At 39.5% G+C, this 17,736-nt stretch overlaps 1 protein-coding gene across 6 annotated transcripts in view; it reads right to left on the reverse strand.

The window, feature by feature from the left end:
- The window catches only part of FMN2 (formin 2), a 337,046-nt gene that overhangs the window by 169,499 nt on the left and 149,811 nt on the right, over positions 1 to 17,736 (reverse strand). For all 6 annotated transcript variants that reach the window (XM_045165501.1, XM_045165507.1, XM_045165503.1 and 3 more), the window contains exon 6: positions 2,016 to 2,103. In XM_045165501.1, the coding sequence (XP_045021436.1) occupies positions 2,016 to 2,103 (88 nt within the window). The remainder of the gene's footprint in view (positions 1 to 2,015; positions 2,104 to 17,736) is intronic.

Genomic DNA, 17,736 nt, shown 5'->3' on the forward strand with positions numbered 1-17,736 from the left:
CAGGGAAAACACTTCCACAATGAGCAGGAAGCCGAAAATGCTTTCCAACAGTTCATTGAATCCTGAAGCACAGATTTTTACAATACAGGAATAAGCAAACTTATTTCTCGCTGGCAAAAATGTGTTGATTATAATGGTTCCTATTTTGATTAACAAAGATGTGTGTGAGCTTAGTTATAATGATTTAAAATTCATGGTCCCAAACTACAACTACATTTGACCAACCTAATACTTCCTGGCATCTGCCTTTGCATCCTGTTCCATGACAATGGCCCCCAATGCTTCAGCTTGAGAAACTCTCCTCACCATCAAAGCAGTTTAATAAAAATTTAAATTGTGGTTGAGCTACTCTTCTAGAGACAGGGCATGCCAAGCTTGTGCTATTTATGAGTTACTCCACACATTATTTTAAGCCAACCAAATAGAATCCATATACATAAAGTGGTAAGCTGGAAAGCCAAGTAAATCTTTTCACAATTTATAAACCGTATTTTGTTAACAGGTAAACTGGCATTCCATTGGAAAATTTAATCTGCTTTAAATCTACTCTAAGGCTCAGAACAGCTCAAGGGACATTTGAATATAGATTTAACTCCTTTATTCACCTTGGGCAGTATCTTTCAGCACAATGTGATTGAATGATATGGATAGGGATAATTGTCTAGAGCAAAGTAGAGTCGAGTATTAAAACACTGACACAAAAACCATTTTAAAAATGGTAAAAAGCCATCCTAATTCCAAATATAGAGAATATTTTATAAGCCTGGTTAAAGATGTAAATTAAAACAGCACCATTAAAGAAATAACAAAAGGTCACCACCATATCACTGCTTCCATGGGTCTGGATAACCAACAATATATAAGTGGCCAAGAATAATTTGAAACTATCTTTGATGGATACTAGAAAAAATAACACGGGTAAAGAAGCCTAGGGGTTATATCCTAGCCATCCAGGGAATTGAAAAAAGAGGGACCACTTGTCCACACTAAAAAGTTATACATAATAAAGCTGCTTTAGTGATTCTTTGAGCATCTCAAAGCCTATCAGAACCAGAGGAGGAAGAGAACACATCCCATCACCCACTCTTTGCTTTACGGACATCTGAGACAAATGGTCATGTAGTCTCCTGAACAGCTCTGAGCTTTCGTTTAATCACTACATATGGCAATCCAGTCTACTCTTTGACATCTCCAATCATAAGATCATTTTAAAAACAACAATCTACAGAAGCTTTCCTGTAACTCCTACACTGGTTTTAGGAACCAGTGTAGGAGTTATATATTATATATATATTATATATTAGAAAGTCTTAGGTTTACTTCCTCTTCACTGTGTTAGCTCAGCAAACATCTGAGACTCACCCTCAGAGACTTTCCTCTCCTGTGGACCATCCTCCCCAGGTACCGTCAGGGACTGAGACACAGCCCACACCTGGATCTCAGGAGTGTTCACCAGTCCTTTTTCAGACATGGCATGGAGCAGTCAATCAGGTACAGAGCACGGTGGGACTAGCATTTCTTATGAATCAAAAGTTAAGTATTTACTAATGCAGACTAAACATGGCACATGAGAACTAGGCTCTTAAGAAGATAGAGAAATAACACAAGAGTCAAATTACCCATAACCCTTTCAGAAACAATCATGGCAGAAAGTTTGGTAGCACTCACAGGAAACACACTAATCTCAACACACACAGAGAATCTACGTATAAAATAATTTTCCACTTCAGCCCAAATGTGAATATTCAAAAGCTGAAATTTTATTTCTCACTTGGTGATTTTTTAGTCACTAAGTTGCATCTGACTCTTGTGACCCCTTGGACTGTAGCTCACCAGGCTCCTTTGTCCATGGGATTTCCCAGGCAAGAATACTGGAGTGGGTTGCCATTTCCTTCTCCAGGGGGTCTTCCCAGCCCAGGGATAGAACTCTTGTTTCCTACATTGCAGACTGTCTCCTGCACTGCAGGTGGATTCTTTACCTGCTGAGCCAGAGGGGAAGCCCATTTTTCACTTACCATGTTGTATATCTTTCATATCTAAGTGAAGGCTAGACATCAATATTCCAACTGCTTGAGACCTTTTGTTGCTTAGTAACTTGACAACCTGCTCAAGAAAGAAAGGAAAAGGAAGAAATGTTACTTGAACTCAGTGATAGGCTTAATATCATGTAATTTTTATCCTAAATGAGAAACAAATAACAGAATTGTTAAAGTATCAGAACTGATGTGAAAAAGCTCTTGGATTTTGCATTTCCTGTCTTCAAAATCCCTGAATTCACCCCACTCTTCATTACTCCCACCACTGTTCTTCTCATCAGCCTTTTAAGGGCCTGATTTCCCAACACTGAAATTTCTAACCACCTAGAAAATTAGATTGGTCTCTGTAAAATAATACTTATACATCTGATCATTTGTAGCCTGAGATTTTAAAAGTGTTTTTTGATTTTAAATGCAGAAACTTGAAACTTTGGCCAATAGTAAAGGGAAAAATAAAAGTACTCAGAGAATCTATTAGATCAGGTTAGTTTGACCACAAAATAGAATATGTGAAATTTTTTTTTAAATGCTGTTTAATGCAGTTTTGTTTGTTTGTTTGAGAAAGCTCACTATTTTACTGGCCATTGCTCTCATTCTGCATTTGGCCCACATTTTGTGAGGAACTTTCCAACTAATTAACAGTGATACAATCATCAAATCCAATGGGTTGTGTTAGCTCAATCTCAGATCTTTCCAGAGTCCAGAAGAATTAGCCCACAGAAACTCGCTAAGTTTCCTAACACAGATGTGGGCATGTTTAAATTATGTTTTCCAGACAATAACACGCCACTGACAATTTCTGCTTATGACACTATTATACCAGATACCAATCATGTGTAGGGCACCAACTTCTATTTACTCTCAGGATTCCATGATAAATTTGCTTGGAAAAACACTGGAGTAAAAGAGAAATGTTTATGGTCAAATTCCAGAAGTGATAGCTGCCCTAGATTGATCAATTAGGAAACTAATAAAATAATCTTTGCCAACTGTCACACAAATTACAGCATAATACTCTTGGTTCCTATCACGGATATGGGTAGAGAACAAAACAAACCCTTTCAGAAGTTGTTCACTCACTGTCATGTTCAACTCTTTGCGACCCCATGGACTGCAGCAGAGCAGGGTTCCCTGTCCTTCATTATCTCCTGGAGTTTGCTCAAACTCATGTCCATTGAATCAGTGATGCCATCCAACCATCTCATCCTCTGTTGCTTCCTTCTCCTCATACCTTCAATCTTTCCCAGAATCAGGGTCGTTTCTAATGACTCAGCTTTTCCCATCAGGTAGCCAAAGTACTGGAGGTCCAGCTTCAGCATCAGGCATCAGTTCTTTCAGTGAATATTCAGGGTTGACTTCCTTTAGGATTGACTGGTTTGATCTCCTTGCTGTCCAAGGGACTCTCAAGAGTCTTCTCCAGCACCACAATTAAAAAGCATCAAATTCTTCAGCGCTCAGCCTTCTTTATGGTCCAGCTCTCACATCCATACATGACTACTGGAAAAACCATTGCCTTGACTATACACAGACCTTTGTCAGCAAAGTTATATCTCTCTTTTTTAACATGCTGTCAAGGTTTGTCATAGCTTTTCTTCCAAGCAGCAAGTGACTTTCAATTTCATAGCTGCAGTCACCATCTGCAGTGATTATGGAGCCCAAGAAAATAAAATCTGCCACTGTTTCCATGTTTTCCCCTTCTTTTTGCCATGAAGTGATGGGACTGGATGCCATCCATGGTCTTAGCGTTTTGAATGTTGACTTTTAAGCCAGCTTTATCACTCTCCTCTTTCATCTTCATCAAGAGGTTCTTTAGTTCCTCTTTGCTTTCTGACATTAGGGTAGTATCATCTGTATATTTGAGGTTGTTTATATCTCTCCCAGCAATCTTGATTCCAGCTTGTGCTTCATCCAGCCAGGTATTTTGCATGATGTACACTGCATAGAAGTTAAATAAACAGGGTTACAATATACAGCCTTGACGTACTTCTTTCCCAACTTTGAACCAGTCTGTTGTTTCATGTCCAATTCAAACTATTGCTTCTTGATCTGCATACAAGTTTCTCAGGAGGCAGGTAAAGTGGTCTGGTATTCCCATCTCTTTAAGAATTTTCCACAATTTGTTGTGATCCACACAGTCAAAGGCTTTAGTGTAGTCAAAGCAGCAGAAGTTTTTCTGGAATTCTCTTGTTTTTTTCTATGATCCAACAGATGTTGGCAATTTGACTTCTAGTTCCTCTGCCTTTTCTAAATTAAGCTTGAACATTTGGAAGTTTTTAGTTCATGTACTATTTTAGCCTAGCTTGAAGGATTTTGAGCATTCCCTTGTTAGCATGTGAGATGAGTGCAACTGTATGGTAGTTTGAACATTCTTTGGCCTTGCCCTTCTTTGCGATTGGAATGAAAACTGACCTTTTCCAGTCCTGTGGCTACTGCAGTCTTCCAAATTTGCTGGCTCATTGAGTGCAACACTATAGTAGCTTCATCTTTTAGGATTTGAAATAGCTCAGCTGAAATTCTGTCACCTCCATTAGCTTTGTTCATAGTAAGGCCTCCTATGACCCCCTCGACTTCATACTTCAGGATGTCTGGCTTTAGGTAAGCAACCACACCATCATGGTTATCCAGGTCATTAAGGCCTTTTATGCACAGTTCTTCAGTGTATTCTTGCCACCTCTTCTTAACCACAAAAACTCTACAGTTATTTCTGCAAGCTTCCTGAGGAAAGGGACATTAATACCCCACAAGAGGCAGCACCTCATAACAGGAAAGCCATAGAAATTGATTCACAGTTTGTTCTTTCAATATTTCATTCAACTTAGAACTTGAATTTAAATCCATTCACCTAAACTATTTTTTAAATCAATAACCATATCCTCTTAAGAGATGAAAAAAATAGAAACTTAATATCAGAAAAGCAGAAGGCATGTATTCTGTTCTAAAAATGTTTCTAACTTCAAATAAATATAATCTGGATCCCATCTGTGCTACTCTGACAAAACTGCTTTTCCTAAGATTTTATATCACCCGATTCCTAAATACATGGAAATGGCTGCATCCATATGTCATTTGACCTTCCTGCAGAGCTGACATGTTGATTACATCCTTACAAAAACTTTGGTTAAAAGTAATTTCTAAGCCTCAACTAAAATTGGCCTTGGGAAGGCCAGCAAAGGGAGCTCTCATGCATAACAATTACCCTGAACAAGAAGGGAGGGTCCCCCTAGCTTCAAGAGGGGTGTGTATGTGTATGTGTTAACTCACTCAGTCGTGTTGGACTCTGTGCAATCCCATGGACCAGGCCACCAGGCTCCTCTGTCTATGGGATTCTCTGGTCAAGAATACTGGAGTGGGTTCTTATTTCCTTCTCCATGGGGTCTTTCTGACCTGTGGATCACACCCGGGTCTCCTGCATTGCAGGCAGATTCTTTACCATCTGAGCCACCAGAGAAGCCCATCTCAAAAGGGAAGGGGCCTCTACTTCCCTGATAGGAGGAAGGGAGATGTTCTTCTTGCTGGGTAACAAGCTCAGCCAATGGAAAACTCTGTAGCACAGCCAATGAGAAAGCTGAACTCTCACTTTCCTCTAGTGAATTTTCATAGAGAACAGCCTTGCCCACTCCTCTTTTTCTCTGTACAAGCTCCTCCCCTTTGTCCTCAGTATTTCCCTGTGGTCCAAAGCTTGTATTTATTTCCCCAATTACAAGTCCTCTAACATTTTCCGAATAAACTTTTGCTGGTGAGACAACTGGCTATTTTATTTTTAAAGTTGTCACTCTCTATTGCAGAGTTCCTGCCAGTCCTAAGGCCTTTTTAAAGTGAACTATTCTGATTTCACATTAAATATTGGCATATCCCAGAGTTCTATTGTGAGCTCCGTATTCTCTTCAATATATGATGTATATTTTCTTCTCCATCAACATATATGCCTGCATTTACATAACTGTATTAACAGCCATCTTCACCTCAGTTGTATCCTATTGATATTTTCCTAACAAACATCTCCACTTTGATTACCCACACATTTTCATTTGACATGTCTAATACCAAACTTATCAATCCCACCCCCAAAACTTATCATCAATCCCAATCCCCAAACCTCCTCAGTCTCTCCTCTTTTATTCCATATCTTGAGATCATGCACCACTGCTTTCAATCCACCATCAAAGTCAGAAATCCAGAAATCATTCTAGAGCCACTTCCCCTCCTTCCCCTGCATGTTGTGGTCTGACAAGTCCTGTCAATTTTAACTTTAATACAGCTTTGGACTCCATCCCTTCCTCTTTCAACTCTAATATCAGCATTTACTTCCATATTATAACTTGCATAGATCGATGCATGAGATTTCTAATTGGTCTGACCAAATTTAGTCCAGTAGTTCTCAAGGTATATTTCCTGCAACAGCAGGCATCGTAATCACATGGGAATTTACTAAAAATGCAAAATCTCTATTAAAAACCTGCTTGTCAGAGATCTGGGCAGAGAAAGAATCAATCAGCATTTTAAAAAGCCTTTCAAGTGATTTTCGAATAAATAATGAGTTTTATCTCTTCCTATCCATTCTCTAAACCAGTATCCAATTACCACCTCTAAAAGTGTCAATATTTCCATACCACGCTCTTATCTTTTAAACCTAAGAGGCTCATAAATAAGGGAAGGTTACATAACCTCTTCATAGACTGTTTCACAGCTCATACTTGGAACTTGCTTCTCCTTGTATAATTCAAATGAACTCGATTAAAAGCTATATGTTACATTTAAATGCAAAAGATTATAGATAGGAAGAATAATTATTGATCACCTTCCAAAAAGCATTCATATGGGAAAGAACAGATGTCTAAAAGGATCAATTCCACAATTCCCTGGAGTTATTTGACCTAATATTAAAAAAAGCACCATCATCATTTATCTCTCTCTCTCCCTCTCTTTTAACACACTAACAAAAACTTGAAGCTATCAAAATACAATATTTTTAGAATCCAGTAACTACATAGACAATGGAGACAAAGGACCTGACTCTTACAAAATGATCTCAGAATTCTTAGATGAAATGCAGAAAATACAGATTTAGCAAATTTGAATATTCCAGAATGCAATCTACAGATTCAATGCAATCCATGTCAAAATACTACCGGCATTTTTCACAGAACTAGAACAAATAAACCTAAATTTGCATGGAAACACAAAAGACTCCAAGTAGCCAAAACAATTTTTAGAAAGAACAAAACTGGAGGTATCACATTCCTTGATTTCAAACTGTACTATAGTTACCTTAATCAAAATACGATGATGCTGGCACAAAAAACAGACACATAGATCCACAAACCAGTATAGAGACTATAAACAACAAAGAGACAAAAATGTATAATGAGAAAAGACGATTTCTTCAATAAACGGTGTTGGAAAAACTGGACAGCTATATGCAAAAGAATCAAAGCAGACTACTTTCTCACACCAAACAGATAAAGACTTAAGCATAAGACTGGAAGCCATAAAACTACTAGAAGAAAACACAAGCAATATGCTCTTTGAATCTCTTTCAGTGCAGGAGACCTGGGTTCAATCCTTGGGTCGGGAAGATCCCCTGGAGAAGAAAGTGGCAACCCACTCCAGTATTCTTGCCTGGAGAATCCCATGGACAGAGGAGCCTGGTGAGCAGTCCCTGGGGTCACAGAGTCGGACACGACTGAGCAACTTACACACTATGCTCTTTGACATCATTCTTAGCTATATTTTTTTGGCTATGTCTCCTCAGGTAAGGAAAACAAAAGCAAATGAACGGGACTACATTAAATTAAAAACTTTTTGCACAGTGAAGGAAACTAAAGTGAAAATGAAAGTTTCTCAGTCGTGTCCGACTCTTTGTGACCTCGTGGACTGTATAGTCCATGGAATTCTCCAAGCCAGAATACTGGAATGGGTTGCTATCCCCTTCTCCAGGGGATCTTCCCAACCCAGGGATTGAACCCAGGTTTCCTGCATTGCAGGCGGTTTCTCTACCAGCTGAGCCACCAGGGAAGCTGGAAGGAAACTAAGAACAACAAAAAAAGGCTGCCTAACTGAATGGATGAAGACATTTCCAAATGATGTATCTGATAAGGAGTTAATAACATCCAAAGAACTCATACAACTCAACATCAAAAAACCTCAAATAACCTGATTAAAACATTGGCAGAGAACTAGAATAGACAGTTTCCAAAGAAGACACACACATGGACCACAGACACATGAAAAGATGCTCAACATCACTAATCATTATGGAAATACAAATCAAAACCAGAATGAGATAGCATCTCATACCTGTAAGAATGACTATAAAGTCTGCTACAGTTATGGTGTTATTATCAATTTGCACCTTTATGTTTGTTAATATTTTCTTCATGTATTTACATGGACCATGTATTTACATGCACATTGGGTGCATATACACTTAAAATCGTTATATCTCTTGCACAGATCCCTAGATCATTATTTAATGCCGTTCTTTGTGTATTGTTACAGTATTTTTTTAAAGTCTATTTTGTCTAATATGAGCACTGGTATCCCAGATTTCTTTTCATTTCCATTTGTACAGAATACCTTTTACTCCTTTCACTTTCAGTCTGTGTGTGACTTTAGATCTGAAGTGGGTCTCTTGTAGGTATCACATATATGGGTCTGGTTTGTGTATCCATTCAGCCAATCTACATCTTTTGATAGGAACATTTAATCCTTGTACATTTAAAGTAATAATTGATATGAACTTATTGTCATTTTTGTTAACTTTTTTGAATTATTTTCATAGTTCTTTTCTTCTTTTGTTCACTTGTGAGTTGATGACAATCTTTAGAATTAGGTACCTTTATATACCAATTAGATATTTTTCTCTATTTTTGTGTGTATCTATTATACATTTTTGGTTTGTGGTAACCATGAGGCTTATATACAATAAAAATTTCTCTCTCTGTATACATGTATATATGTGTGTGTGCTTATTTCTTAATTTACTATTTTTATTGAGGTATAGTTGATGTACAATATAAGCTACAGGTGTACAATATAGCAATTTATAATTTTAAAGGTGATGTTCCATTTGCAGTTACTGTAAAATATTGGCTATATTCCCCATGCTGCACAATATATCCTTATAGTTTATTTTATACCTATAATTTATATCTCTTACTCCCCTACTCCTTTATTGATCCTCTCCCTCTCTTCCCTCCTGGTAATCATTAGTATGCTCTCTATATGCGTGAATCTCCATCTTTTTTTGTTGTTGTTATATTCACTAGCTTGTTGTAATTTTTAGATTTCACATATAAGTGACCATATTTGTCTTTCTCTGTCTGACTTACTTCACCTAGCATAGTGCCCTCTGAGTCTATTCATGTTGCTGCAAATGGCAAAAGTTCATTCTTTTCCATAGCTGAGTAATGTGTGTGTGAAGGATTGGGGGCAGGAGGAGAAGGGGATGACAGGATGAGATGGCTGGATGGCATCACCGACTCGATGCACATGAGTTTGGGTGAACTCCTGGAGTTGGTGATGGATAGGGAGGCCTGGTGTGCTGCGATTCATGGGGTCGCAAAGAGTTGGACACGACCGAGCAACTGAACTGAACTGAATGTGTGTGTGTGTGTGTATACACATATATAAAACATCTGTATCCATTTATCTGTTGATGAACAGTGAGGTTGCTTCCATATCCTGACAACGATAAACAATGCGGCTATGAACACTGGAGTGCATATGTCTTTTTAAATTAGTGTATTTGGTTTTTTGGGGATACATAACAGGAGTGTAATTGCTCAGTTATATGATATTTCTTTTTTTAGTTATTTGAGAAACCTCCATACTGTTTTCCACAGTGGCTGCACCAATTTACATTCCCACCAAGAGTGTACAGGGTTCCCTTTGCTTCACATCATCATCACTTGCTATTTGTGCTCTTTTTGATGACTGCCATTCTGACCAGTGTGAGACAATACCTCATTGTGCTTTTGATTTCCATTTCTTTGATAATTAGCCATGTTGAACATTTTTAATATGCCTGTTGGCCACCTTACATCTTATTTGGAAAAGTATGTTACTATCTTCCACCTGTTTTTTAATCACTTAAAAAAAAAGACATTTATTTTTGGTCGCACTGGATCTTCATTGCTGCATGCAGGCTTTTTCTAGTTGCAGTGAGTAGGGGCTACTCTCTAGTTGCAGTACATGGGCTTCTCATTGCAGTGGCCTCTCTTGTTGTGGAGCATGGGCTCTAGGGCACATAGGTTTAGTTGCATCATGGCATGTGGGATCTTTCCTGACCAGGGATCAAACCTGTGTCCCCTGCACTGTAAGATGGATCCTTAACCACTAGACCATCAGGGAAGCCCTCTTTGCTTTTTTTGATGTTGAGCACTAAACAGCTCAATTATGAGCTGTTTATAGATGTTGGATATCAATCCCTTATTGGTCATATTATTTCTAAAGATTTTCTCCCATTCAGTAAGTTATCTTTTTGTTTTATTGATGGTTTCTTTTGCTGTGCGAAAGGTTTTAAGTTTAATTAGGTCCCATTTATGTTTCCTTACATTTTCTTTGCTTTAGGAGACACATCCAAAAGTACACTTTGAAAGAGTGTACTGCTCATGTTTTCCTCTAGTTTTATAGTATCCAATCTTTTTTTTTTAATTTTTTTTAACTTTACAATATTCTATTGGTTTTGCCATATATCAACATGAATCCGCCACGCGTGTACATGTGCTCCCCGTCCTGAACCCCCCTCCCACCTCCCTCCCTATACCATCCCTCTGGGTCATCCCAGTGCACCAGCCCCAAGCATCCTGTATCCTGCATCGAACCTGGACTGGCGATTTGTTTCTTATATGACATTATACCTGTTTCAATGCCATTCTCCCAAATCATCCCACCCTCTCCCTCTCCCACAGAGTCCAAAAGACTGTTCTATACATCAGTGTCTCTTTTGCTGTCTCGTATACAGGGTTATTGTTATCATCTTTCTAAATTCCATATATATGCATTAGTATACTGTATTGGTGTTTTTCTTTCTGGCTTACTTCACTCTGTATAATCGGCTCCAGTTTCATCCACCTCATTAGAACTGATTCAAATGTATTCTTTTTAATGGCTGAGTAATACTCCATTGTGTATATGTACCACAGCTTTCTTATCCATTCATCTGCTGATGAACATCTAGGTTGCTTCCATGTCCTGCCTATTATAAGCAGTGCTGTGATGAACATTGGGGTACACGTGTCTCTTTCAATTCTGGTTTCCTCGGTGTGTATGCCCAGCAGTGGGATTACTGGGTCATAAGGCAGTTCTATTTCCAGTTTTTTAAGGAATCTCCACACTGTTCTCCATAGTGGCTGTACTAGTTTGCATTCCCACCAACAGTGTAAGAGGGTTCCCTTTTCTCCACACCCTCTCCAGCATTTATTGCTTGTAGACTTTTGGGTAGCAGCCATTCTGACTGGCGTGAAATGGTACCTCATTGTGGTTTTGATTTGCATTTCTCTGATAATGAGTGATGTTGAGCATCTTTTCATGTGTTTGTTAGCCATCTGTATGTCTTCCTGTATTTCTCGTCTGTTTAGTTCTTTGGCCCATTTTTTTGATTGGGTCGTTTATTTTTCTGGAATTGAGCTGCAGGAGTTGCTTGTATATTTTTGAGATTACTTGTTTGTCAGTTGCTTCATTTGCTATTATTTTCTCCCATTCTGAAGGCTGTCTTTTCACCGTGCTTAGAGTTTCCTTTTTTGTGCAGAAGCTTTTAAGTTTAATTAGGTCCCATTTGTTTATTTTTGCCTTTATTGCCAATATTCTGGGAGGTGGGTCATAGAGGATCCTGCTGTGGTTTATGTCGGAGAGTGTTTTGTCTATGTTCTCCTCTAGGAGTTTTATAGTTTCTGGTCTTACATTTAGATCTTTAATCAATTTTATTTTTGTTTATGTGTTAGAAAGTGTTCTAGTTTCATTATTTTACAAGTGCTTGAACAGTTTTCCCAGCACCACTTGCTAAAGAGACTGTCTTTTCTCCATTGTATATTCTTGCCTCCTTTGCCAAAGATAAGGTGTCCATAGGTGCGTGGGTTTATCTCTGGGCTTTCTATTTTGTTCCATTGATCTATATTTCTGTCTTTGTGCCAGTACCATACTGTCTTGATGACTGTGGCTTTGTAGTAGAGCCTGAAGTCAGGCAGGTTGATTCCTCCAGTTACATTCTTCTTTTTCAAGATTGCTTTGGCTATTCGAGGTTTTTTGTATTTCCATACAAATTGTGAAATTATTTGTTCTAGCTCTGTGAAAAATACTGTTGGTAGTTTGATAGGGATTGCGTTGAATCTGTAGATTGCTTTGGGTAGTGTACTCATTTTCACTATATTGATTCTTCCGAGTATCCAATCTTATATGTAGGTCTTCAATCCATTTTGAGTTTATTTCTGTGTATGGTGTTAGAGAATATTCTAACTTCATTCTTTTACATGTAGTTGTCCAGTTTTCCCAGCACCACTTTTTGTAGAGGTGTCGGGAGCCGTGTTAGGCATGGCCCTAAACTCCCTCCCTTTGTTCCATAGGCACGGACCCGGAATGAAGGAGTTAGGCTTTGTGATTCTGACTTGTTTTTTTTCCCTTTCCTCGGCTGAGTTTACTGAAGAGAATATTAAGGTGCTTATTGTTTTTGAGAGGAGCATGAGAAGGCATAAAGCCTTCTGCAGCTGTGCTCAAAGAATAATTCATAAAGTTAATCACTGACATTTGTTCAAGGACTTTTACAAAAAAGTGTTCCAGGGTGAGCACACAGGCCACAGCTTGAGGCCATGGGAGGGATTGCTATGTGAAGCCCATTTGTGAAAAAAGTTTATGGCAAAGGAGTTTTCTGAATTTAGGGCTTAGGAATAATTAAAATAGTTAGAAGCTAAAGATTTAAGGATTGCTGTAATGTTAGCATATTCTACTATAGCTTATAGAAAATAGGGACGTTAGAGATATTATTAGGTAGAAGCCCTTTCTAAGAAATAGTGAGCTTAGGATACTAGGGGCAAACAGGACTTAGAAAGATAAGAATTAAACTGAAGAATGTGGTATGCAGCCCAGACATTAGCATGAGTTACAGTGTATTCACAAGGACACATGAGAAAAAGTAGATAAGAGAATCACTGAGGAAGGAACTCCTTTTGAGGGGCAACAATGATTTTTGGAGAAAAATAAATCTGGGTCCATGGGAACTAAAAATATCAAACCTCTGACCTAATGCTTTTGTAAAAGTATAAAAGAGAATCATAAGCTTGAAATAAACAGGCAGTCCAAGAAAAATGAGAGGCTGCCTTAGTTTCTCACCGACACCACCCATCCCTTCAGGTTGAATCCCTGGCTGCTGGAGCTGGACTCCAGCATAGAGGTTATCTTTTCTCCACTGTATATTTTTGCCTCCTTTGTCACAGATTAGGTGAGCAGAGGTGCATGGGTTTATTTCTGGGTTTTTTATCCTTTTCAATTTATTTACATGTCTCTTTATATGTTGTTACCATACTGATTGATAACTGTAGCTTTTTAGTTATAAGTGATTATTTTAAATTTCTGATCTTTTTTTAAAATTTTTTTTAAAATTTTATTTTATTTTTAAACTTTACATAACTGGTATTAGTTTTGCCAAATATCAAAATGAATCCGCCACAGGTATACATGTGTTCCCCATCCTGAACCCTCCTCCCTCCTCCCTCTCCATTCCATCCCTCTGGGTCGTCCCAGTGCACCAGCCCCAAGCCTCCAGTATCGTGCTTCGAACCTGGACTGGCGACTCATTTCATACATGATATTTTACATGTTTCAATGCCATTCTCCCAAATCTTCCCACCCTCTCCCTCTCTCACAGAGTCCATAAGACTGTTCTATACATCAGTGTCTCTTTTGCTGTCTATTATTCAGCCATTAAAAAGAATACATTTGAATCAGTTCTAATGAGGTGGATGAAACTGGAGCCTATTATACAGAGTGAAGTAAGCCAGAAAGAAAAACACCAATACAATATACTAACGCATATATATGGAATTTAGAAAGATGGTATAAATTTCTGATCTCTTAAATTCAAACCATTTTTAGCAATCCTGCATTTTTACTCCCTGCCCCCAAGTTTACTGCTTTTGACATCATATATTACATGTTATCATGGGTGTGGATGGTTTTACTACTTTTGTCTTTCAGTCTTTCTACTGGCTATCTATGTGGTTGCTCTATTATTTTTAATGTGCATTTGCCTTTATCAGTGAGATATTTCCTTTTGGAATTTCACATTTCTAGTTGTGGCCTCTTCTTTCCAGGTTAGAAAAGTCCCTTTAGCATTTCCCATAAAGCCAGTTTGGCAGTGCTAAACTGTTTGAGCTTTTGCTCATCTGTAAAACTCTTTATATGTCCTTCAAATCTGAAGGATAGCCTTCCCCTGGTAAGGTATTCTTATTGTAGGTTTTCTCTTTATAACACTTTAAATATACCATGTTACTCTCTTCTGAACTGCAGTTCTGCTGAAAAATCAGGTGACAGCCTTATGAGAGTCCTCTAGTATAAACTAGTTGCTTTTGCCTTGCATATTTTAATATTCTCTCTTTATTTCAATTTTTGACAGTTATAATGGGTAGACACCTTTGGGTTGATCTTGTTTGGGACTCTGTTTCCTGGATCTGGATATCAGCTTCCTTCCCCAGGTTAGGGAATTTTTCAGCTATTAAGTTTCCAAATAAGTTCTCTGCCCATTTATTTCTCTCTCCTCCTCCAGGGGCCCTTGTAATGTGACTATCAGGATGCTTGATGTTGTTCCAGAAGTCTCTTAAATACTCATTTTAAAAGCTTTTTCTTTTTTCTCTTTTGAGTATTTTCCACTATTTTGTCTTCCAGTTTGCTTATCCCTTCCTCTGTATCATCTACTCCACCATCGATTACTACCAGTGTATTTTTAAATATTTGTGTATTTATTTGGCTGAGCTGGGTCTTAGATATGGTATGTGGGATCTTTTAGTTGCAACATGTAGAATCTCTCTCTCTCTCTCTTTTTTTTTTTTTTTTTAGTTGCAGCATGTGAACTCTTAGCTGTAGCATATGGGATCCAGCTCCCTGAAAAAAAGTGAAAGTGCTAGTCACTCAGTCATGTCCAACTCTTTGCAACCCCATGGGCTGTAGTCCACCACGCTCCTCTATCCACAGAACTCTCCAGGCAAGAATATTGGAGTGGGTAGCCACTCCCTTCTCCAGAGGATCTTCCCGACCCAGGGATTGAACCCAGGTCTCCCACATAGCAGACAGATTCTTTACTGTCTGAGCCATCAGGGAAGCCCTGACCAGGGACCAAGCCTGGGCCCTCTGCATCAGGAGCAAGGAATCTTAGCCCCTGAACCACCAGGGAAGTCCCAAGAATATTTTCAATGGCAGTTATGGTATTCTTCAGCTCTTTAGATATATTTGCTATTTATTAGAAACGCCTAACTTTTTACTGGGTTCATGCATTCTTCTCCAGATTTCTTTGATGATCTTTGCCTTCATTATCTTGAACTCTTTATCAGAGAGGTTGCTTATCTCCTGATAAAAACTGACTTAGTTTTTCTTCTGGGGTTGTGTCTTTTTCCTTTATTTGAAACACATTTCTAGCTCATCTCATTTTTCCTAATTCTATTTTCATTTATATATATTTATGGTTGGTTATGTTTCCTGATGTTGGAAAAGGGGCCTTATGCAGGAAATACACTAGGGGCCCAGCATCAGTCTCCTATAAAGGCTCTGGGGTGCCCCCTTTATGGTTCTGTGGGTCCTTCTGTTGTGGAGGGTTAACTATGATGGGTTCACTGGTAGGTGAAGTTGGCCCTTTTGGTTGCCAGACCCCATCTAATGTGGAGCTGCATCTGTTGTTGAGCAGGGCTAGGCCCTGGCACAGTTGGCTGCGTGGCCCAGAGAGTCCTAGTGCTGGCTCAGTAGTGGACAGGGAAAGGTACCAGGGTGGGTGGATGGCTGTGCGCTTGTGTTAGCCTGCGGCGGCGTGGTGGGGAGTCAACTGGGGAGAGTGCATCTCAGGCCTGCTGATGGGTGGGGGTGGTTTCTGATGCAGCTGGCTTCAGGGTCCAGAGTTTCTCGGAGCTGGTGTTAGCCCACTGGTGGGTGGGACCAAGGCCCAGCCCATCTTGGGGCTGGTGCAGATTCTTCAGTGGACAGAGCCAAGAACCAGGCTCTCTGGCTCAATGGTTCTGGAGCTGGTATCAGCCATCTGCTCTGTAGCACTGGGGCCCACGGTGTCCAGGGCTATTGCTGGCCCACTGATGTATGGAGCTGTGTCCCAAGATCTCTGTCTGAAGGTTTCTGGGGGTCCCATAGCTGCTGTCAGCCAACTGAGGAGTAGAGCTAGGTCTTGAGGTCTAGACTTCCAGACCCAGGCATTCCAGATCTTGAGTCAGCCCACTGATGGGAATGTCTGGGTCCTGATAGCTGGCTGCAGGATCCACTGGTGGGTGGGCTGCCTCATGCCCCTCACTGGGCAGGGCCTGGTCCTGGGGCAACAAGGGGATTAGGGAGCCCAGGTCAGCCAGCCTGCTGGTGGTTGGCTCTGTGTCTGCTCAGTTAGCTGCCTGTCCTAGGGCATCCCAGGAGCAGTGCTGACCACTGGTTGAAGGCCCAAGTCACGGCACTAATAAGCTAGAGGGAAGATTCCAAAAACGGCATCTACCTGCTCCTGTGTCCATGTGGAGAAAGAGCTCCCAAAAGGCTGTGCCATTGTTCTTGTCCCCAGGGTAAGTCCAAGCTGCCTCCAGTCTCTCTGGAAGACTCTCCACAACTAGTAAAAGGGTCAGCCTCCAGATCCTTTCAAACTACTGATTCTGCCCTTTAAGGGCAAAGTCTCTGCTTCCCACAGCCCTTGGGCTCTCTTTAAAGCAAGGCCTGCTGGTGTTCAGAGCCAAACATTCTGGGGACTCATCTGCCCCAGTGTAGGACCTGTGGGTGGGGAAGCCTGATGTGGGGCTCAGACCCCTCTCTCCTGGGAGAGAATCTCCACAATTGTGGCTATTTTCCTGCTTGTGGTTCACCTGCCCACTGGTGCTGGTCTTGACTAAACCTCATATTTGCCCTTCCTGCCCCTCCTGTGGCCCCTTTCTTATGTCTTTAGTCGTAGATGATCTTTTCTGCTGGTCCTCAGGTTGTCCTCATAGACAGGTGATCTATAAAAAATTTTAATTTTGAGGTCCTCATAGGAGGTCAGGTCTTCTTACTGCATCATCTCAGCCATTCCAAGTCTGGTTTTACCATTTTTCTTTTTTTAAAATGTTATCTCTAAGAAATAATGGGTGCTTCTAAACTTACTGTGGTAATCATTTCTTGATGTATGTGAATCAAATTTTTATGCTGTACAATTGAAACTTATAGAATGCTGTATGTCAATTACATCTTAATAAAACTAGGAGAAAAAACATTTGAAATCCACAAAATTAGAACATATACCAGGAAAGGGGATTATTTTAAATCAATTCAAATTCACAGCAGATTCAGTTAATATTCTTAATGAAATTTTTATCTTAGACATCCTTTTCATGAAGGACTGTGTAAGAATTATGAACATGGGATCTGTAAAATAAAGGGTTATTTCTTAAACTTCAACTTGCACATAAATCACATAGAATCTTTTAAAAATGCACTGAAATCGAAACTGTGATAAAAAGTCTTTCGACAAACAAAAGCCTAA

The sequence above is a fragment of the Bubalus bubalis genome, chromosome 4 (genome assembly GCF_019923935.1).
Source record: "Bubalus bubalis isolate 160015118507 breed Murrah chromosome 4, NDDB_SH_1, whole genome shotgun sequence".
Classification (NCBI taxonomy): domain Eukaryota; kingdom Metazoa; phylum Chordata; class Mammalia; order Artiodactyla; family Bovidae; genus Bubalus; species Bubalus bubalis.